This window comes from Mchenga conophoros, linkage group LG11 (genome assembly GCF_057382185.1).
Source record: "Mchenga conophoros isolate Kocher_MC1m ecotype Shallow Benthic linkage group LG11, M_conophoros_male_GT1.1, whole genome shotgun sequence".
Taxonomy (NCBI): Eukaryota; Metazoa; Chordata; class Actinopteri; order Cichliformes; family Cichlidae; genus Mchenga; species Mchenga conophoros.
Genome location: NC_140536.1, coordinates 24,654,738 through 24,678,300, shown reverse-complemented (window position 1 = coordinate 24,678,300; position 23,563 = coordinate 24,654,738). Strand labels below are relative to the sequence as shown.

The 23,563-nt window shown below is 42.3% G+C and overlaps 1 protein-coding gene across 3 annotated transcripts in view; it reads left to right on the top strand.

Annotated features, from left to right (window-relative positions):
* The first annotated feature begins 1,201 nt into the window (after positions 1-1,201).
* Positions 1,202-23,563, top strand: part of clstn3 (calsyntenin 3) — a 30,135-nt gene continuing 7,773 nt past the window's right edge. The window contains exons 1-13 of one of the 3 annotated variants that reach the window (XM_085291736.1): positions 1,202-1,668; positions 2,547-2,613; positions 4,952-5,074; positions 6,433-6,643; positions 6,818-7,026; positions 11,578-11,727; positions 12,577-12,762; positions 12,846-13,133; positions 15,976-16,088; positions 17,720-17,879; positions 18,553-18,600; positions 18,731-18,879; positions 21,595-21,743. In XM_085291736.1, the coding sequence (XP_085147862.1) occupies positions 2,547-2,613; positions 4,952-5,074; positions 6,433-6,643; positions 6,818-7,026; positions 11,578-11,727; positions 12,577-12,762; positions 12,846-13,133; positions 15,976-16,088; positions 17,720-17,879; positions 18,553-18,600; positions 18,731-18,879; positions 21,595-21,743 (1,853 nt within the window). In that variant the 5' untranslated portion in view covers positions 1,202-1,668. Of the gene's footprint in view, positions 1,669-2,546; positions 2,614-4,951; positions 5,075-6,432; positions 6,644-6,817; positions 7,027-11,577; positions 11,728-12,576; positions 12,763-12,845; positions 13,134-15,975; positions 16,089-17,719; positions 17,880-18,552; positions 18,613-18,730; positions 18,880-21,594; positions 21,744-23,563 lie in introns of all 3 variants that reach the window. The other 2 variants (XM_085291735.1, XM_085291737.1) reach the window with 2 other exon arrangements.

Sequence of the window (23,563 nt, the reverse complement as noted above, 5' to 3'; positions counted from 1 at the left end):
TACGACATGTATAAGAAGATGGATGGTAATCATCATCATCAGGGCTTCTTCTTTCTAAATGGCTGCCAGTGGTTATACAAGCACTCTAAATCACACACTGTACACTAACACCCAACTCTAAATGGCCTTGTATTAATGAATGTTTTTACAGTACATTTGTTCTGGATTTAATTTGATTTGTTATTGGGGGCGGGGGTAAAAAATTGAATTTTATAAAGTTAACATGTTTTCTGAAAATGAACTTTTTTGTAGCTTTGGATAAGATTTAATGAAACGATTTGCATTGTTCTCCAGCCTTTCCTCAGTGATGGTTTTCTTCTCGCCACATCTCCTCTTCTCCCTCTGTTCTGTTTACGCCAATCTGTCTTTCTGTCTGCCTCGATTCAAGCCCCTCGACTCTGAAAATGCACAGTTGTGAAAGTGAACAGCCCTACAGTCACTACAGTTAATTGTTTTGCTTCTTTTGGTGTTCTGATTTTATATGAAAAGGGGGAGAAACAGGCTTTTTTTTTTTTTTTTTTAAGAGGGGGGTGCAATTTTCTTTTTTTGAACTGGAAGCAAACTAATAAAATGGTATTTTTTTTGGGGGGGGGAGGGGACAGTCCTGGCTACTAAGCCTCCTTTATTCTAAGGGGTGGGGGGGCTGTTATGTCTGATCCATGCATTGCTGGAGAAAGGCCTCTGCCTCTGAGGCCGGTGCACACACACACGCACACCCATGGAGAGGACGAACCTCGCTGTAACGACAGCCCAGATTTTTGGTAATATTTATACATGACACAGTGATTATTAATTGATGTGAACTGCTATTCCAAGAGACTTCTTCATGCCTTACTCCTAAAAGATGTAGAAAGGAACAAAAAAAAATGTATGTGGCAAAGGAGATGGGGAGGGTAATTATTATTATTTTTTTGTAATGTTAAATAAAATGCTGCTTTCAACCTCTGGCTGTAGTTCATATGTTTGTGCTTTCATGTGCCTTACAGGGGCAAAAGGGGGGTGACATGACGTCATTTTGCAGTGTGGACATGGGAGGTTTGTGTGGCAAAACTAATGATCCGAAAATAAATCTTAACAGAAAAAAAAAACCTATGGGGCAGCTCGTGTGTTACTCATCTAACCATGATGCTACTGCTGGAGTTTATTTTTATTTGTTGGAGGGGGGGGGGGATAAACGTGATGAGATGGATTGCTGTGTTGAGGTCTGAGTCACTCTCAATGTGCGTTCAACAGCAAAAAACAGCCAGAGCAGCAGTCTGGTACGGAGCTGGTGGGGGCCGGAGAGAGAGAGATGGAGAGGGAGAAGGACGCAGTGTGGGCGGGTTAAGAAACGCCGAGAGGGAGGGGACGTCAGCGTAATATTCCTACCGTCTTTTTTTTGGTCCCGTTCCTCCTCCGTAGAGCCGAAAAAAGAAAAAAAAAAACAAGGGCATCCATCGGTGTCTTCATCCTCCTCGCATCTCATCACACAGCCTTGGAGATTAACCCTCCTGTCCGGGTCTTGGGTTGTTGAGAACATCCGCCTGTGTGCGTCTCCACCTGGAGGACTGGGTCGTTTGCAGCCTGCGGGGGGATTGCCGTGCTGTGCCGAGCGGCAGGGGCGTGAGAGGCGGATGCTGCGAGCGTAGAGGCAGGGTACCAACCAGGAGCATCACCGCACTCAGCACGGTAATGTCAGACCTGCAAGTTTCTGCTCAAGCAGACCTTCATTTCTGCAACATTCAGCCTGCTCGGGTTCCCGATGCGATGTCTGAACATGGCTATCGGCAGCCATGTACCCGGAGCTGTGTAGTAATGTGTGTCAGTGCAGGCAGGCTGTGATATAAATCGGCTGCAAATTGTCGCATAGTCGCATGTTTCTGCTCCTGAATGTGTGTGTTTGTGTGTCTAGCCTTGAACAACCTGTGACCAGATGGACTCTTCTGTGATATATTTCCGCCTCCTTCTTTTTTTTTTTTTTTGGTTTAATCTGTGCTGTCCTGTAGCTTTTCGAGGACTGCAGCAGTGAAGGTGAAAACATAATAGAGGTTTCTTATATCAGGTTAGGTTAGGGGGGGGGGGGGGAATGCAGCTGCAGCCACATCTGAAGAATGAGTCCTTGAGGGGTTTTCAGCTCCAACAATCCACAATGAAAACCTGGGAAAACACCCACACTGCCACACACACACATGCCACCTTTTCTCCTGACACACACTCCTGAGCAGGTATGCATGTGATCCACAGGCTATCCTGGGCTCTCGAGCTGAAACCACGCCACTCTCGTGATGGTGAACAGCTTCTCGATCGTTCATGTTCCTCCTTGTGTAGCCTCTTTTTTTTTTTTTTGCTGTGTAGGTCTTACATACGTGACTCTTGCACAGTGATGTTTTTGCGCACACACAGGCAGCACCAGTTGATAGGCCTGATCTGTCTCTGTCTTGTTACTGTTCCTGTCTCCTCTCACTGCTGATCAGTTGTTGATGCATGTACTGTATTCCTCCCCCTCTCTCCTAACCCCCACCCTGTTGCCCCTCTCCCCCCTCCTTTTTTTTCCTTTGCTCCCTCAGATGGACAGAATGAATTTTCTCTCTTTCCTCCTCCTTTGCTTGACTTCGGTTGCCATTGGCAACAAAGGTCAGTTCCTCATCCTTTTGACTGTTAATTGTGAAGTATTGAGATGATGGTTTTGAGGCAGGACCGTGGCTGTTTTGGCCCGAACTGTTCCTTTATTTACAGCTTCGACGCCTCGCTCGTTCAGCAGCACGTCTGAGCCCTCATACATGTTCATGACCCGGTGTGTCTGTGTCGCCTGTGGTGTGACTCTGAGAAAATTATAAATCTGTTCCCCCGCCTATAGCAGATTTATCATTCTGGAGAAGCATGACTCTGCTTCAGCATCATTGTTCCTGTGATTATCGTGTTGAAGGAAAGGCGGATGAAACGGGCGGAGGGAGAATGTCAGAGGAGAAGAAGGTAGAGGAGTGGAAACGCAGGGAAGATGAGGAGATTGAAGGAGATGGAGTGTCAGAGAGATGGGGAGGTGGGGTGGGAGGGGGGTGTTAGGAGAGAAAGAGGAGAAGGAGCTGTGACAGGAGAGGACGTGCCGAAAAGATCCATGCTGATAAGTGGGGGGTTGGGGGTATAGAGAGGTGGTACGTGAGATCAGGTGACACGAGGGAAAAGAGAAGAGGAAAAGTGTGAGATACTGGGCTATTTCTGTGTGTGGGTGAGGAGGGGTGGGTAAATGTTGTGGAGCGATAGAGTGACAGAGAGGGGAGGAGTGCCAGGGGACACAGAGAAGGAAGAGAGATGGAGTGAGCTGCCTCTCAATCTGTAATCCGGGATGTAATCCACAGGCCTGATGCTCAGATTAATGCTATAGCAGGGCAGGGCAGGGCAGGGGAGGGAGGGGGGATCAGCAGAGGGGACAGAGGGCAGGAGATAAATGACCAAAAAAGAGACACACCAGAGGACCATGGAAACAGAGGAGGAGGAGAGGATGAATGTCTTTGATTAGGGCTGGGTATTAAACCTCAGTATGTGTTTGGTGCCAGCTAAAATTGGTTTGAACCAGTTGGTGTTACAAACTGTCTGGCACGCTCACATTTGTGCTCCTTACTTCTTTTTTGCTCAGTAATTTTTCTTTTATGTCATATTAAATAATGAAAGCATGCATATATAATTTGGACAATTGTGAAAATGTAAAAATAAATAAATAAATAAAAACCTTCTATTAAAGTATATGTAGCTATCGCTGCAATTAATAATACTTTCATTGTCACATAATCTGCCTAATTTCTTGATTAATTTCTTGATATGTGGATTAATTATTAACCACTTAACTGCAAAAACACTCAAGACAAAGCAGCATAATGTCACACCCGAAGATGAAGGGGTTTGACAGAAACGGGCATATCTTTTTAAAAATAGTCTGTTTTTAGTCACGTCTTTGCATGCAGTTTCATTAAAGCACAACAAAACCTCATAAGCAAATTCAGTTTTAACAGAAAGCCCATTATAGCTGGTGAGTCCGAGCCCATTTTCAGATACAGCGACGGAGCGTGACAGGCTTAAATGAAAAATACATTACGGCGTGCTTTTTTAAAAAAGTGTAATAGCAAGTAAAATGGAAATACCTCCTCCAATGTTCTTAAGCTAGTTCGACAATAAAAAGCGTCTTGTGTTGTGAAGAATCAGAAAACTTTCACACGACACCCCGGCGCCGTCTCTGAAGGGAGAGCGGTGCGATCAGATTCAGAACCAGGAGCATTTTTCCTCTGTTCCCTCTCCTCTCTCAGACGAGACAGCAAAATTAGTTCTAGTCAGACTTTATGGAGAAAACTCACTGTGAAGACAACAAAGTGATTGCCAACAAAAGTCTGCCTGTGTCTGATTTCAGACTCTGTGTTAAGAGATTGAGGACAACAGAGGGAGGGCACTCCGGCTTTTGTTTTTGCTCTTTGCTGGAGTGTAAAATCATCATCCTTCTGGCTCATTAACTCGCCCTTTGATCACTCAGCACAGAACATTCAGCACCAGGATGAATAATTAATTTGCAATTAAAGGTTAAATTCAGAGTAAACCTGAGGCATTTGATTCTGACTCTGTTTTTTTTTTTGTGAGGCGCCTGTGGCAGGTCAGTTTAGGTGATTGATATGAGAAGTATATTTCTGTGTGTGTGTGATAGGGAGAAATCTGACTGGCTTTAATTACACTGTCAGACAGGAAGGTGTGCAGAGTGGTGCTTGACATGAACAAGGGCAGGTGGTCCATGATGGAGAAGAAAAAAGGGGGTTGGGGGGCGAACTGTGAGATTGTGAACGTGCTCAGACTGTCTCACATCCATCGTGTATTTTTCCCACTCGTGCACACTCTCACCATGTCCTCACCCATAATGAAGAGTTAAAAATAGATGCATTGGTTCCTTCTAATTGCTCCATTTAACCCAAAGCCTCCTCTCTGTGCCGTTTAGCCAATAAGCACAAGCCATGGATCGAGACAGAGTACCAGGGGATTGTCATGGAGAACGACAACACCGTGCTGCTCAATCCCCCTCTCTTTGCCCTCGACAAAGATGCTCCACTTCACTACGCTGGTAACACCAACTGCAATAAGAAGCATGGAAGAGCATTAAGTTGATGCGAACATTTTTGATGTGAAGCCTGCGGTAAAATAGGTCAAATCATCTGCTCGAGTAGCCGGACCGAAATCATCTCACTGGGTCAAATTGGAAATGATGTGACTTTAATTTTATGAACAGATTGATGCTGCAGCTCTGAGGCCAGTTTGAGGTTTATTTATGTCAGTTTACGTACTTGAACTTTTACTAGTAAACACGAGTGCTCATTTTTCACTTCGAGATGTCAGACTGCTGCCATTTCCAGCCATATTTCCCAACAGACGGTCCCTATATTAAAAGCAATGCATTCAGTCACAGAGTCCACTATTTTTAGACCATCATAGTGTAATTCAACCCTTCGTTGCAGGAGCAGTCAGCGGCGCTCTGCAGCCTGATGAAATGAGGTTATCGTGTTTGCACTTGCAGACCTGGAAATAACTATGTTCAGTCAAATTATAAAAGATCAACTTAAATTACTCAGGGGCTCCCTGAAATTTATTGGACCCGTGTCAAGAATGAAGAGGAAATTAGCTGTTTGCGCATGAACCTTCGACTTATGTCAGCCAGGGAAGATCCGCTTCATTTTGAGTCGCAGCTGCAATCTGTTTCATTCTATTCTGATCATGACTCCCAGCGTGAGATAAAGTGCCACTTAAAGCAATATCTAGATAGTTATCGGCACATTTCTGGTGTAAGGATGGATGATGTGACCTACAATCTGCTGAATATTACAATAAATTGTCACAGTTGGTTCAATAATGTAGCACTGTGGGACATTTCCCTTCCCACTGTGGATCACGTGTGATCTGTTTGTCCTAATTTATGCAGTATAACTTATTTAAACTTGACAGTGGGTTGATTAAATTGAATTTTTGCTGCTGAAAACATTAAAATAACTGTTTGATTGAAGGAGATGTGCACAGTTTTTAGCAGAGATTCAAAGCTGGGAAGATACATTTGAACGGTGAAGCTTTTTTTCAGAGAACAGAGACGCCACGATCGCCTTCATTTTTAGTCTAGACTGGACCAGGGGATTTGCAGCAGAGCTGTGCTGCAGGATCTCAGGTGTACTGTGGAGGAATATAGTTCACAAACACTTAGAAACGTATGATGGAGTCACAGCGTGGAGTGCTTTAAAGATAACGAGTAAAGCTTAACCAATCAATGCTCATCAATCAAAGCTAAGCCAATGCAAAGCCGCTCTGTTTAGTTATGTAACCTCGCATTAGTGTAGAGTTCCCAATTCAGACAATGCTTTTTTCTTTTTAATAAAGAATTTAATAAATAAATCATTGATTCTACTATCTGTCGCCGCCCCCCTTTCCCTCACCCAGGTGAAATTTGTGGCTTCCGGGTCCATAATGGCCCCTCGGGATCCGGTTCGGTCCAGTTTGAAGCTGTGGTCCTAGACCGCTCCACCGGTGAGGGTCTGGTTCGGTCCAAGGAGCCGCTGGACTGTGAGAGCCAGCGGGAGCACAGCTTCACCATCCAGGCCTACGACTGCGGAGAGGGACCTGATGGAGTCAACAGCAAGAAATCCCACAAGTTAGACCCCCACCCCCCCTAATTTAGACAGATTTTTAATCCTTTCAGCAATAATCAAAGTCAGTGTTTGAGGCTCTTCTAGCTATGCATTGTAAAAACTGTGCATCCAGTACTGCTTTCTGTTGTTCCAGTAATCTCCCTACTTGTTTGTCTTCCCGCTCCTGCTTTCCTCAGGGCCACCGTGCACGTTCGCGTGAACGACGTCAACGAGTTCTCCCCCGTGTTTGTTGAGCGTCGCTACGAGGCCTCTGTCCCAGAAGGGCGTCTGTTTGACCGAATCGTACGCGTGGAGGCTCTGGATGCCGACTGCTCCCCGCAGTACAGCCAGATTTGCTTCTATGACATCATCACTCCCAATGTGCCCTTTGCTATTGACAACGATGGTGAGATGAATCTCATTTTGCAAATTAGAGCCTCATAGACTAATCCATATTTCCCCTTTGATTCCAAGAAAAATACAATATGCCTGCCAGTCACCATATTATTTCCTTATTTTCTCTCTTTCTTGGGTGGCCGTGGTTTCAAATAGAATAACAAAATTCAATATTCGGATCAGTATTCAACTGCTAAACTCCGGATGTCCTCAATACATGAAGAACATACACACCAGACGCTGCTGCATAGCGACAGAGTGAAAAGATTTGCAGGCACTTATGATTCTTCTCCTCTCAGGTAGAAACCGAAAGATGTTAAAATAGACTTTGTGTGGGCGGACGATTGTTCTGTCTCTGCATCAACATCGCAACAGCTGTTCGGCTTAAAGGGGGCTTATTGTGCAAAATCCACCTATTTATTTAATTGTATTTTTGAGTATATTTGGGTTTGTATAACCCCAAAACTGTGAAGAAAGACCGCTTGCTTGCTTCTTTTCTTTCTGCAGAGATCAGGAACTGAGCCTCAAAATTTACTGCCCTGTTTGATGTCAAAAAGAGATAAGCACAGTGCTCAGCAGTCAAAAGACCTTTCCCCTTAAATTATGAATAAGTGCAACTATTATTCCCTCGCTCAAGCAACTTTTCCTAACCAACGTGTAATGTACTCCAGACACCTGAGGACTCAGTGTCCCAGTGGATTACATATGTTTTGATGACAAAATCCTCAGAGGTGATCCCATACAAGAGCGATTCAGTAATCACAGGTACTCTTTATATCAACTATTTTTGCCTAATTATCGAGTTGTTTCCACAACATCCATTCATTAGCTTAAGTGCTAATGATTTGGGAAATATTTAAATGGAAATAAACATTGAGATCATTATTTTATGCGATAGATTTAAAAAACAACTGAGTTTGAATGTTCTCAAATCTGTCACCTGGGAGTTTGGAGGTTTTCTGTTAAACTGATTTGAAAATGTGAAGTTTGAGTTTTATAGTGGATTTCCTGTGCATGATACCATCAGGGATACATATGTTTTCAACATAAATCCACATTACACTGAATTTACAGCTATTCAACAGATGTAAGATTGTAAGATTTTCCTCCCTAGAAATGTACCCCAACATTTTTATTGTCGTTCAGCCAGCATTTAAAAGATTTATGACACAAAAAGCACACATTACACAGCTGACAAAGTAACACATTTAACAGGACGCATTAGGAGAAAGAGAGAAACCCTTATTTCAGATAGAAGACATTTTATTTTCCTTTCTGTGTTTCTATAAATATGAAGCCCTTATCTAATGCTGCTTCTCAGCAGAACATAACTTCATCTCCCTGAAACATAAAACACTTTGTTTAATAGTTTATGCAACACTGCAGTGTGATCACAATGATTTAAAGGAGCAGTTTGCAGTTTTCCAACCTTACTGAACCTTTCAAACCACTGAATTATATCAAGTATCATGAAATCATTGCTTTGTTGATCTGAGTATTGCTGAAAATGATACTGAGTCCAGTTTATTTACTCGGTGTACCATATCCTGTACTCAGACAATAACAGTGTTCAGATCAGTTATATTAATCTGTTCTAAAAGTAATGTTTACTATATAATTGCACTTTTTTTATATTTCACATGTAATTTCTGTATAATTGCATCACTAATAAAAAGAACTCATATTTAATGATTTTATAAAAATCAGAAACACTCAGTAAAAGCATAAGCTATGATGGTGGGCCCAAATCCTGATACGATCTCAAATGGAAAACGTTAGCCATTTCTTTCATTTTAGGCCCCTGTGCTAAGTGCTAAGTGCTAACATGTCATCTCAGGAGCTGTTTAAATAAACTTTCTCTGCATTTTTGTTAAAATAACATCTTAAGCAAATATACAATACAAGCAATTAACCGTCTCTATACAGATGACAATACTGTAGAGGAGAAGAAGCATTTAAATTCCCTCCGCCATCATTTGTTTGGCTGTTGTGCCACTTTGGGGCAAACTGCTGCTGTATAATGAGGGTTTGTCAGTGAGTTTTAAAATACCTTTCTCATGTTTTAATTATTGTCTTAAAAATATGATGAAACTAATAAACAGACGTGTATCCTAATGTTAATTTGAATAGTAAAACTTGATAGTTAGTAAACCAGACAGCACCAAAAACAAGCAAATTGTGGCACAGCGGGCACATGTTCTGTAAAATAAATAATAAAACCCATGGACCTTTTGGATTAATTAAAAAGAAATTTGCTGCCGTACAAAACTGATCATCGCTTAAACTGAATATTTAATAATTAGATAAATTCGACCTGTGGATATTTGATGTTGCGCTAATTATCCATAAACTCAAATAAATCACTGCTAGAACGTGAGGCTGTTTTCAAACTGCAGATTAAAAGGAGTCCTGGTTTTGACCAGAATTCACTTCAAAAACATGGAGGGTACCAGTGCTTATTGGTCTCTGTCATAGACATTAAATTGGTGTTAAATTGGAGTTTTGCTTTTCGAACTATGACATGAAACTGATGCCTAAATATGGCTGAACAAAAACAAGTTTTTGTCTTCTTGAACTGGGTGTAAAACTGATTTGGTTTAGTGAAGCTTAAAGGCTCCAAGGATGTCATGTGACCACCTCCTGCACGTTTTTAAGTAAATAAAGCTGGAAACAATAACAATTTCAACCCTGTCATATGTGCTCTGAGAGCCTGAAAGTTAAAAAGTAATCAGAATATAACGGTCAAATTTCAGGTGACGTTATTAAATAAACTAAAACTCTTATACAAAAAAGAAAGAGCTGATTTTTAGGGAGTTGGGTTGGAGGCACTGATTTGTTTTCCTTGGTAGGCGGAGCAGTAAATATGGCTGATGTTACCTTTAGCTTTGATTCATAAGAACGCAGAGCACAAACCATACTCACTAACTGGAGGTTTGAATCCTGACAAAGTGCCTTTCTGTAGCTGGAAATTATAGTTATATTAGGATTATTTGACTACCCTGTGAAGGTTATTTATATATTAACAAGCTGCTGTGTTGTTGCTGGTGTAGGCATTTTGAGTAACAGAGTCCCAAAGCTTTCTCATTCTTGGTGTTGATGCCCCATGTATTATTGCCAGCGTTATGAACTTTGGTCTCCACAGAGCAAGGCTCGTGTTTTTGGTTTGACAGCTTATTAAAAATATATTTTTTATCTTGTTGGTAGACCGTCCCGCTGCACAGAAGCATTTACACATTTATCAGTTTTTGCCAGCAGACAGAATCGACGAGGAGGCACCTTCACGCAAAACAAACCTAAGAGAGCCATTAGATGTTTTTCCTCCTCAGGCGTGGGACCTAATTATGCTCCATCACTATGTCCAAGCTGTAATGCGGAGGGATGACGTGAGAAGGCGTGCAAACTTTAGCACAGATTTGGCCAAAAAGCGAGAGCTGGGTTTGGGTTGTTGTGCTTCATTGCCATCGGTCACATCTGTTTGTTTCTTCTGTGCTCACATATAGTGTGTTTTAATACAGATTAATTCACATTAAGCTGATCTCATCCACATACTTTTCCTGTTTCTGCTGTTAGTTTGTGAAAAGACTGAAAAGTGACACAAATGTGGCCTATTAAGACTACATTGTTAACAAGCCATATGTTGCCACTCTGCACTGCTAAAATCTTGATTTTATAACCATGAGGTCCTCCGATAAAATCACTATACACATAAATTTAAAAAAATAAGATGAAAACAACAGCTGTCTTGTGATTTTGGTCACATTTACATGTAAAATGATCCCACAAAGAGCACGTTCTCCTTCACATCTATATCTTCTGCCCTGCGGTTGAATGCGTGTTGTGTGCTGTCTCTCGTCTCTGTTTGATTTAAAGCTCCAAACAATCTGTTTAGAACAACAATGAAAACCTTGAAAATGAATGAATATTGGAGCTTTAGGCTGAATCCTTTGACTGGTTGGTTTGGGATCAAGTGCAGCTGTTTAACAGAGTGTCACAGCAACTGAGAAGGACCCTGTTTTGGTATGACTGTGCAGAAATGTCCCAGACTTGGAGGGCTTTGCCGAGGATGAGCGGTTCCTTTCTTTAGGGGTCAGACTGATACAACAGCACAGCAACCTTTTGTTCCAGATTTGCTCAAACGCTGTGGGCTGTTTATTGTCTATTTTCTGTTTCAATTTGTCTATTCTGCTCCTGTTTCTACCTCTGTCTCTTTCATCCCTCTGTTTTTCCCTCTCACCATGTTCCTTAGCATTGTTTGTCAGCTGGCATGCTGAGTGCTGTCAGCCTATCACGGATACTCGCTGTTTATTCATCTTTATCTCTAAAAACAGGAAAACCCTTCAGTTTTTTATCCTGTTGTGTGCAATCTGTCCTCGCTTTCATATCACCGAGCATGACGCGTTTAACAGGGCAGTGGCTCTGCTGTTGGGAATGTGCCGGTTTTATCAATGGGTCTTTATTTGACCCGAGCTTCAGTTATGCAACAACCTTGTGGTTGGGTGACTAATGTTCTATTTTTTTCCCCGGTTTATTTTTTGTTTCATTATTTTTCTGTGTCTCCTAGGAAACATTAAGAACACAGAGCCGTTGGATTCAAAGCGGCAGCGCGTTCACACCTTCTGGGTGACAGCCTTCGACTGTGGAAAGAACCGCGCTCAGGCTGACGCTCAGGTTGTTGTCACGGTCAAGCCGTCCTGCAAACCCGGCTGGATCGGTAATTTTTCACACGCACTTCTCTTTTTCTGATCCCAGAACAAGGCCGATGAGACTTTACACATACGTGCGCTTTAGTTGTTTAATATTTTCCTTTTTTTGTGGTGATGGGGGAGATGAAACTTTCACTTTGATTTAGAAAGTGTGTGGGCTGCCACTTGGATGAATCACCTTTGCATGTTTAGATCAAAAGAACTGTGTTTTAAAGAGGCGGTGTTGAATCTTAGTAATATCAAGGGAAGGTAACTGCATAGTTAAACTGTGACAGTATATTTTTAGATCACACATACGACTACAGCAATGTTACGTGCTTTTTCAGACAGTAGATTTCCTGTTTAAAAGGGGAAGTCCACAGAGGAGGTTCATGGATGTAGTGAAGGAGGACGTTAGGGATAGATGGGCTGTATAAATTTAACACACTTTCCCCTTTTTAGCATGCTGGAGTCAGTCGGCTTTGACATTTTTTAAAGATAAGGGTAGTTAACTCCAAAGCAGTTTTCAGACATGAACTCTGGGAAAAACTGGAGAATCAAGTTGGGATATTGTCTGAGGTTGCCTTCTCTCACATGTATCACACAGCAGGGGAATGTTTGCGTCATATTTATTCTCACTATCGTGGTTTAGCCGAGACATGACGCCCACTCCCTCGCTGGGAAATCACTCCACAAATTACCCGTGGTAATTCTCACATGGCCGCAATCAGACACCAGGCATACCTTGTGCTAGGGGAAGTCGATGGTTCGAGACATTTAATGTCTGAGTCGTCTGCGTTTGATGCTAAAGGAGTGTAGAAAAGGTCAGAAGGGCTCAGATGTTAAAGGTGAAGCGGGTATTGATACTTTTTTTTCAGGATGGACCAAGCGTGTAGAGTACACCCCTGGGTCAGGCAGCATCCCTCTGTTCCCCAGCCTGCATTTGGAGACCTGTGAAGAGACCGTGTGGAACATCCAGGCCACCGTAGAGCTCCAGACCGGCCACATCGGGAAAGGCTGTGACAGAGACAGCTACTCCGACAGATCTGTGCGACGTCTGTGTGGTGGGTTCAGGCTTATGACTGAAAACATGTTAACCTTTTGACATCAGATCCGTTATTTCTATCACCTCTCTTTTTTGTATCAGGTGCTGTCAGGGGCGAAGTCGACCTGCTCCCACCTCCATCTCCTGCCGCTAACTGGACTTCAGCGCTGCCCACTCTCCCGTCTTCCGACTCATCTCTGATCTTCTCCTTCAACGGCTCCAACCACGTCGCTGTCGTGCCCGATTCGGTTGTGTCCGCACTATCCGGCGACCACTTCACCCTCCAGCTGTGGATGCGCAGAGGTGGTGCCAACATCCAGCCTGCGACCACGCAAACCAGAGGAAATCGCAAGGAGGAGGAGACTATTGTCTGCAGCACCGTCAGGAATGGTAAGCGCTGTCCCTCGCACATTAATTTAGCCTTTGGGACTGCGAGTGATGTTGTGGTTAGAAATGGTTTTGCTTCTTCACTTTTCTATCCACTCCTCAGTCATCTAAACCCTTAGAGGGCACCATTTTATCACGTGAGCTTCGGGGAAAATCATGCCCTGAAAAAAAACTGTTTAAAGCTACTATCAAGGTGCTCTTGAGAGAGGCACTTAACCTCCAGCTGCTCTGCTTGTGCAGCCAAGTGGAAAACAGAAGAAGAGTAAAATACTGTAATTGTGCCAGGAACAATATTATGGGTAATGTGAATATTTTCAGCTGTGTGACTTTGTATGGGTGCAGTTTTCAGCAAGCTTTCCTTTTTGATAAAATTCACAGGTGAGAAAAACATGGTGGAGTTTCAGATTGAATGTAAACTCACGTCGTGCGTCTGCACCAGCAGCAGAAGCTGGCTGGTCCTTTTTCTTTTCACCTCGTCCGCCTGTCCGTGTGTCCCATTCTCGTGAGCGTGATGTCTTAGCAGTGTTTGAGGGAATTTGGCACAAAGATTCACTTTGACTCAAAGATGAAATTATACATTTTTTTGTCTGTTCTTAAACAAGTTCAATAAATGTGTTTGTGTTTTACTCAAGAATTAATATGCTAATTATTCCATACAGTTAGAGCCATAATAGATTGGACAAAGACTCTATGTACATATATGACAAATAAAGCGAAGACTTTCAGCTTAAATTCAAGGGGTTTAACAAAAGTATTACATTAACTCTTTACAGCCATGTTTACACTCAGTGCCCTGTTTTCAGAGGCTCTAAAATCATTGGATAATTGACCGATGAGCTTTTTCACGGCTAGGTGAGGCCTGTTCACCTGTTATTTCATAATAAATGAAGCAGACATAATATCTGAAGTTGATTCAAAGCATTTACCTTGTATTTTATGGCTTTTTACTGTATTTTTTTAAAATATGAGACCCAAAGACATATCAGTACGAGGGAGGGAGGCCATCACTGGGCTGAAAAGCCAAAATAAATCAGAGAGATTAAATAAGCCGTAGGAGTGTTTAAATCGACAATTTGACACGTTATGAAACACCACAGAAGCCAATGAAAGTGGATGATGACAGTATTTTTTTTTTCATGGTTAAGGAGAACAACCAAGCCATGAAAACTCTCAAAGAGGTATCTGTATCAGTGTCAAGGTCCACAACCAAGAGAAACCTTCATTAATGTAAATACAAGCTGCAAACCACTGGTAAAAGAACGCGAAGGCCAGGTGAGACTTTCCCAGAAAACATGTAAAAGAGCCTGAAAAGAAAATTTGGCCAGATTACACCAAGATGAACTTGTAGTAGAATGACGGTAAAACAGAAGCATCATCTGTTAAACATGGTGGAGGCGATGTTACGGCCTGGGCATCCATGGCAGCTAGTGTTTATTGATGATGTGGTCACAGATAGAAGTAGCAGGATGAATTATCAAGTGTACACGTTTAGATTCAGACTGCAAAACTAATCAGACAGCACTTCACAGTGCAAATGGATAATGAGTCAAAGCAAATAAAGAGTTTCTCAAAGCAAAGAAATGTTATGTTCATCAATGACCAATTCATTGAAGAATATCAATGAGTTGATATTTGTCATCAGAGTATGTTTTTGATTTGCTGATGTCACCTAATACTGTGCAGGAAGCAGGTTTTGGACCCAGTATGAAGGACTCGAGAGGCAAACGTGAACTCTAAATGCTTTTCAGAATCACAAAATGGGATATCACAAAAGGATGTGACAAAGGACCAGGAGGAAGACACGGACAATTTAAACACAAGGCATTTAGGTGAGGGGTAAACAGGTGGGAGACACAACAGGAACAAATCATGGATAACGAGACACGGGAAGTAAAGCTAGACACAGGGCACAGGAGACCAAGGACTAACAAAATAAAACGGGAAAATACTACACACTGAATCGCAGAGGAAAACTCGACAAAGCACAGGGAACACAGACGAGGCCGATAAAACGTGACAGGACAGAAAACAACAAACTTTAAATCAGAACAGAAACCAAGAACAAAGGGATAAACACTGAGGAATTATAACTAACTCGACACAAAGGGATACAAGACAAAACACAGAGGCTGGATTAGACCAGACACAGAAACATAAGGGAGGCAAGAAAACAAACTGAAACCAAGAACAGAATTAAATGCGAAACCTAAACCTGGGAACATAAATACGGAGAAACAAATCAGGAAATGATCTAAAAAAAAGACACAAAACTCAAAAGTTTGATTCTTAGACCCAGAGACTGTAACAACTGAAGGCAAAAGGCAGAAAGACCCACAAACAGCAACAACCAAATCTGGCCGAACATCTCAAGGGAGGAAATGCAGCATTTGGTGATGTCCATGGGTTCTAGACTGCAAAGGATTTTCATCCAACAACACTTAATGCAAATTCTTGCAAAATCCCTTTAATTAAAGCTGGAAGTTTGCACTTTAATCACATCTTGATTGATTTATAATCCACTGTGCAGAGGGAAAACTACAGAAACTGGGTATTTGACCAACAAATGATTGCCCCAACTGTAAATCTTCTGTGCTACCATGTTGAGGATGTGCATACAGATTCCATGTATTAGAATACAGCTTATTTGCCACCACATCCATATTATGAAGCACCGTCTACTGTCAGAATCACTGGCCGCTCCACTGGCTGGTGAATCCACACCACAGCAAACCAGTAATTCTTCCCATTTCTTCTTTATTCTCCCAAAGAAACGCTGGATGATTTTAAGAAGTTCTGACAGGCCTGCGCCAATTATCTTCTGTTTTTCTGCTCTCCTGCTCCACAGATGACTCCTTCTCCCATTACTCCCTCTCCGTCCACGGCTGCCGCCTCTCCCTCTTCTACTGGCCCGACGTCTCAGCCGCTCGCCCCGTCAAGTTCTTGTGGAAACTGGAGCAGGTAACTGAAGGGAAGTGCAACGCTCAGCTTCGATGCTGTCGGTTGCACAGTTTCTTCTGTTTCTCAAGCTCGAAATTAAGCTGAAATAGAAGAAAATTCAGTCGTTACTTTTTATGTCTGTGCCATGTCAAACATCAGAACCGTCCCTCGTTGGAAATTTAGCTATTTTACAGATGAGGATATATGCAGAGCGAGTGAAATGACAACCCTATTGTTTATTTGGATAAAGGGCTTTTTCTTTCATCTCCCGGGCTTTCTCTAACGAGATCATTTAAATGTTTCATGCATGAAGAGGATCTGTGCGTCATCCGTATTTACAAAATCAATTTCTGTTCGGACTATTTTGTGCAGTCCGTTCCCAGTAAAAAGGAAATGGAACAAAATGGAACTCATTTTCTGTTCTGATCACACCGCATCTTCAGCACCGTGGTGAAACGCGCAGTCTCAGCCGAGTACATGAAGATGTTTGTGTCGCTGCACGAACCTTTTATGTATCACAACATACTTCTCGGCTCTAAATCTATATCTTTCATCATAAAGCTACCTGTGAGGTTAAAAGTCCAGCATGCATCAGAATACATGAATACAAGTAGCGAGGTCTTTCGGCACACCTGTATACCTGGATGCATGCGAGGCTGTGGTTTGGTGTACGTGGTGGAGGGTGATCGGGGTTTGTTTTGACGGAAGCCACCAGTCTCAGACAGATTGAAGTCACATGGATTAAAGGATGCTGAGCTGATACAGAGAAGATTTGTTAAATCCCCCTGTCTGGACCTCAATATCTTATTACCCTGTCTTTCTTTCCTACTCCCTCTGCCTTTGTAATTCCCCTGTCATTTGTGTGCTGTATTCCTTCAGGTTACACATCACTGATAAAGAAAGTTTATCACAGCAAATGTCTGCAGGAATTCACCCGTGGTGGAAAGTATATTTATAAATATATATAAATACTCAAGTAGTAGAATCATTTGGATTATAATTTTGACTTGCAGCTTACAAAAGGAAATGTCTTGTCAGGGGAACTTGTCACTTGATTGGACTTTCAGAAGTTCCAAAAGCAAATTTCACCTCAAAACTTTGATTTGAATTTTAACAAGTATTCAATAAGTGGCAAAACAGCCACAAAGGCAAAGAAAATTTCATTTATCTCATTTCCTACCAACGTGGCAACCTTCAAGGCTTAAAAATATAGGAAAACCAACCCAAACCCCCCCCAGAAGAAACTGCACGAAATACGAGTCACACCACACACACATGTTAGCATGCCCAACTTCACCTTACAGCTTTACCTTCATAGCATGTACAGGGGTGAATTTCTTTATAACTTTTGTACTAAATCATGACTTAAAATGAGGGTTGAGGTTGCTGCAGCTGTAGCTGGTAGCAGCTAAGCTACAACAATAATAGGAGACATTTTCGTCTTCAGAGTGTGGTTTCACATACATTTTAATGCTAATACCTGAGTCAAGCTGTTTGATGAGAGGAGAAGTCATGCAAACTCTGCAGGGTTGTAGGGCTTCACAGTATTTTTCCATGGCTGTAGTGGTACTTTTATTTAAATATAGAGTCTGAGTAATCATTCCACCCAGATAATGCACTCATGCTGACTCCATGTTATCTCCCTCCAACAGGTGTGTGACAGCGAGTGGCATCATCTTTCACTCAGCGTCCAGTTCCCATCAGTGACCCTTTACGTGGATGGAGTGACCTTTGACCCCGCCCTCATCCACGACAACGGAGCCATCCCGAACCCCGCCCCGCGTCAGCGCATGTTCATCGGTGCCTGCTGGGGTGAGACTAACATGCTGCGCGTTTCATCTCAGCTCAAAGAAAAGCTTTGCTTCCTGTCTGAAAGCTGCTAGCAGCAGTTTGAATCCTCGTTTCCGTTTCTCCATCCCTGAAATGTCGTTTAAACCCAACATCAGCAGAGATAGCAGGATGCAATTTCTGGCAAGTTACGAGTCCTCGTGAGGCATCTCGAGACAGGCCTCTGAGACGTTTCACACCGCGCCGTTTCTCCCTTTCATTTCACTCAGTTATAATTCACTTGATGCATCTTGTCTTTGAGGGCTAATAATATAACTGACTTATCAATTATTCAGGGCAGCAGAACAACACGAAGGCCAGACAGCCATCAGCCACTTACACCCGAGCCGCTGGTTAAAATGGGAAGCTCTGGCTGCCAATTAGCAGTGAAAAACACACACACACACAGTCACTCCGTTTCCTGCGTGGCAGCAGCTGCTGCCGGATAATGAGGAGATGCTGCAATTTTTGAAGATTGTCAACAGTTTTCTTGCTGCCTGTGTTTTTTTTATTCTCCCTGTCAATCTTTGGTACCCTCAGATTTCCTCTCGCTTGCTCTTCAAGCCCCTCTCGACTGAAAAGTATTTCTTGGAGCGCCTCATTGTTTTCTGTTTTTCTCTTCCCCCTCTCTCTCCCCGCTGCGCCGCTTTCCCTGCAGAGCCTGAGGAGAAGCAGAAGGAGATACTAAACAACACCATCCCAGAGGGTAAAGACTCAGGTGACCTTCTTGTTTCACACTGTTGTCAGCGTGATGGTGTGCGGTCTGCCATTTTGCTGTGTCATTGCTGGTGTAGTTGAAGTTTCATGGGATGATGTTATGTGTGTTCACACCTTAGTGAAGTATGTTGGCAGTTACCATGGCCTGTTGTCTGGGGTGACGGTGCGTCCTGGCAGCGTGGAGCCTCACAGCGTGGTCGAGTGCCTGTACGCATGCAGGGAGGGGCTGGACTTTGGCGACCTGGAGACTTTGGGCTCTGGCATGAAGGTAACAGCTAAGGGAGCTCTAGGCTGCCAGATCACACACCTCCAGTTATTCCCGTCTGGGAAAGTCACTTAATATCCACATTTCAAACACATCTCTTCTACAGCATGCCGCGTTTTATTCTCCAAATCTTTTTTGGCTGATGCCGTGATGGCTGAGGTTGTTTGTGGTTCATGGTTACTTTATATGCAGTGCAGCTGGGATATGACAGAGACACTGCATGGAAATAAACAACATTATCCTTGAAAGTACAAATTGTATAACAGTACAGTAAACTGTAAAAAAAAATTCCTTAAATGTGGAAGATGAATCTTAATTTTTCTATAAAAGACAAATACTGTAGTTTTTAGACCTGCATTTAAATAAAATCAAAATAACGATACAGTATAATTCAGCTCTTTTTCGGCTTCTGAAGTCCCGAAATCCTTGCAAACTTAAAGTGTCTCATATAAAAATCCCAAATGTTCACTTATTGAGGAAAACATCTGGATATCGACCATTTACAGAAAAATCACATCAGTTTATCCATCTTTACAACATTCCCTGTGTTTGGGACAGCGTGGCATTGGAGTGGTTAGCAATGTCGCCTCATCGTGAGAAGGTTTCTGGTTCAACCCTCAGTTGGAGCCTCACTGTTTGACACTTGGTTTTGTCCAACCTTCTCCCACAGTCCAAAGACATGTTAATTAGTGATTCTAAATGAATATATGTTTAGGCTGTGCTTTAAGTGCTCAGTAAGTCCAGAAAAATACTGTATAAATTCAAGCGTGTTACGTCATGTTTTATAATTCACACTTGTGTGTTTAGTTTGTTAAGCAGGTTGCATCTTCGGTGCAGAAAAAAAGGTTGCAAACGAGGTCATCCCACACTTAATGTGCACACACTTAAGTCTTTTTTTTTTTTTGCTTGGTTGAAGACACAGGTGTAGCATCTTCACAGCTCACCTGAGCAATGCTCCTAAACTTTTTTGCTGTTTAACGACAAAATGAAACAAAACAATAAGAATTGAAACCATGTATTTGCTGGTTGGATAATCCATATTGATTTTTAAGCTTTAGTAGCTCCATTCACCACCAAACATTTGTAATGCGCGAGCAGATAAATGTTCAATAACTGCCCAAAGTTATGATTTTGACCTAAAGTAGGGGTGGGCAAATAATTTCCCTAAGAGGCCACGTGAGAAACTACGAATATTATGAAGAAAAAATCCACCTTAAATGCTATGGTCTTTGCTTTTAAAGCAGAATTGGTAATTCAGTCATTTTCTCCTCTATTCTGTAGCTTTTAAGACTAAAAAGCAGCAACATGTGCTTTAAATAATTAGGAGGATGCTAGGGATAAGGTAAGATGGAGGTAGATGATGTGCTGTGGCGACACCGAAGGGAGCAGCTGAAAGATGTGGGAAAAAAAACATACTTTGCACCAGGTCCATTGATATTTGTGTAGTATGTCAACCAAAGGAACAATAGCTACTTAACTCTACAAACAAGCCACTGCTCAACCATACACATGTGCATGTTGTTTGCTTTGATGCTGAAAGCAGAGCTTGCAGACACCTAAGCAAAGAGCTGAGTGTGATTTTTGTCCTCTACATCAGCGGTCCCCAACCTTTTTTGCGCCACGGGCCGGTTTATGCTCGACAATATTTTCACGGACCGGCCTTTAAGGTGTCGCGGATAAATACAACAAAATAAAACTAGTACTGGTACCGAAAAAGAAGATTTATTCATAACACACGTGAAAAGACCCAGGAAAACCGAGTTAACGATAAAAACAATAACAAAATAACGCTGAAAACCGATAAAAACCCTCAAAACCATACATTTCACACCTGAGCCTCTACCCTCGTGGCCCGGCACCAAACGACTCACGGACCGGTACCGGTCCGAGGCCCCGGGGGTTGGGGACCGCTGATCTACAATATATTTGCACTTAGTTGCATAAGTAATTGGACAATGACACTTTTCCTTTGTAATTTTGCCTCTGCACACCACTACATTGTGTTTAAATCAAACAATCAGCATGTGATTGAAGTGCAGACTTTCACTTTTAAATCAAGTGGTTTGACAAAAGAACTGCATTCATTTAGGAATTACAGCCATTATTGTCTAAAGTCTAAAGGGATGCTGATGCAAGTGAAGGAGGCTCCAGATACTTATGGACATGACTCTCTGCGTGCCATTGTGACTTTTTTTTTCAGCATATTAATTCCAACCATGAATTTTTCTATTTCTCCTGCAACCTTTCATATTATTTACAGGAACCTGACCACTGATGTTGCAAGGATAATGGAAAGTGTAGTACCATTTCTGACCCCTGAAAATGCTTTTCTTTTGTTTTTTGTTACATTATACATTTTGACTTCATTGTAATTTTCCACTTGACATCCCTACATTGTTTTACAGTGAATATTTACTGCTGCAAAAGCACTGAGGCAGATACTTAATGCCCAAAATGATGACGAAAACAGCTCAACTGCTGGACACGAGTCGGGCTCACTCCTTTTTGTATGAAAACTGCTGAAAACAATTAATGACATTATGATGAAAAAGTGTTCTTTTATCAAATCAATGGTCGGATAATGGTCATAAATGTGCCCACTCTGTCGTTCTAGTGAGTAAAATAGACTTGTTGTTTAAGGGTTAACATGAACGGTCCATACCTGCCGGGAGCTTTGATGTAAATTAATATGAGCGTCCTTCTCTTTTGACCCTCCAGGTTCACGTGAATCCCAGCCAGTCTGTGTTAGTGCTGGAAGGAGACGACATCGAGAGCTTTAACCGTGCAGTGCAGCAGGTCACGTACAGAAACTCTCTACGCTTCGCCACCCCTGGCGTTCGTCCGCTCAAGCTTACCACCTCCCTCAGGTACAAAAACACAAAGATGAGTGTGCATGAACCTCAGTAATATTACATGTAAGACTGAGTTATAAAGACGTGCTGGTTTCACACTCCTAGGCCAGAATGTAATTTAAATGCAAGGATGCAATCAGGAACCTCTTGCAAGACAAATTTGCTATCTGATTACATTCAGATTGTCCTTTGAGTGGAAACAAAACATTCGTGCTATTTAAACAGAATTGGAGAAAAGCAGGAAACAAAGAGGGGCAGTGAAAGATGACAAAGGCAGAGAGGAATGTAAATCAGCACACTGGAAATCTCCCAACAGCAGAAATTGAGTTTGAGCAGCTGAACTTGTCAGATGAAGTGTCACTCACTGCTGCCTTCTCCTCTGACATTGAACTCATCAAACGTGGACCACGCCTCGGCGGTGATAAGGACTGACGTGTGATTAAAAAGGCGATTACGTAATGAACAAGGTGTCTCAAAACAAGCGATAACAGGGAATATCTTATCTCTCTTATCCATTCAGCCACCCAGTAACTGCTTTGGTAAACGAAATCTTTGGGGGGGGGTTTTAATCGTTGTTCTTTATTGTAAAGCAGCCATTAAATAATTACCCAAATGGAAACGTTATCTTTACTATTTGCTGTAGATGTTGTCGTTGATATGCACAACACACCGCTGCTCAGCTCCTGCATAGTCCGCCTGAAAAATAACCCACATCGGTTCAGTGTTAATCATACTGAGTCACCTGGCTTGGAGATGAAAAGCACACAAACTCTGTTTCCGGGTCAGTGCTCCGCTGTGCTTAACAACTGTGAACCAGCTCCCAGGCTTAAGCAGCCACTTTTAGCTGATGAAAATTTAATTCAGTCAGGCAGAGCGGCACATATACTTCATGGTATATTGTGAATTTATACTCAAAATAGCGTCCTTCCTGACAAATCCCATCTGATCAAACTCTAGTGCAGATATCCCTGTTGCCGTCTTTATCGGCTGCTGTTTTAGACACTTGTTTATAAGATTATCATCGTTATCAGACCAAGAGTCACACTGGAGATTATTTTCCCCAACTAACTGCTTTTAAGTTCCCAAGGATTCAAGGTCATGCACAGATTTTTTTTCCCTCTTAGTTTCTGCTTTAGTGTGCTGGAGTTGTTTATGTTTTTTCTTTACTTGAGTATGTTTTATTGCGTGTGTGAAGATTAGACTGATTTGAGGCCAGGAGTTACCCAGATGGCTGAACAGCAGGCCCTTCTGGAGAGGCTGATAGAAGCAGCTGCTCCCTCTGATAGCGGAAATATAACACACAGACACACACACACACACACTTACGTGCAGCTTAATTCCCTTTCAAATACGATGCCGAATTTTAGTGCAGATGAATAAATATGTGTTATCAGTCTGCCATCCATCTGATTTGCTCTTCTTTTCTGGCAGGAAAATTCAATTTGTAAGAGCGGAGCCGCTGAAGTTTGACATTTGCTCTTTTTTTAGTGTCACAAACAGACAGAAGTTAACACGGCTGTGGTGGAAATAGCAAAAGGAGATAGCTGTAGATTTAGATGTTTTTGACACAATCATTGTGACTCAACACCAGGCGATCAAAATGTCAGGACAAGAGAACAAATTCAGTCGTGCAGCAGCAGAGCACACCAAGGGTTGTAGAAAGGTGGTGATCACTAACAGTAGATCTAAGAGTAGGAAAAAAGTGTGGCACAGTCTGTTTTATTTTATTCCCATGGTGCTTCACTCTTTATTGATGTCGAGGAAAGCCCAAGCCCAATGTTCACCCAAGACATCAGTTCACACCGTGCACATGGAAATGTTGCAAAGTTGAAACA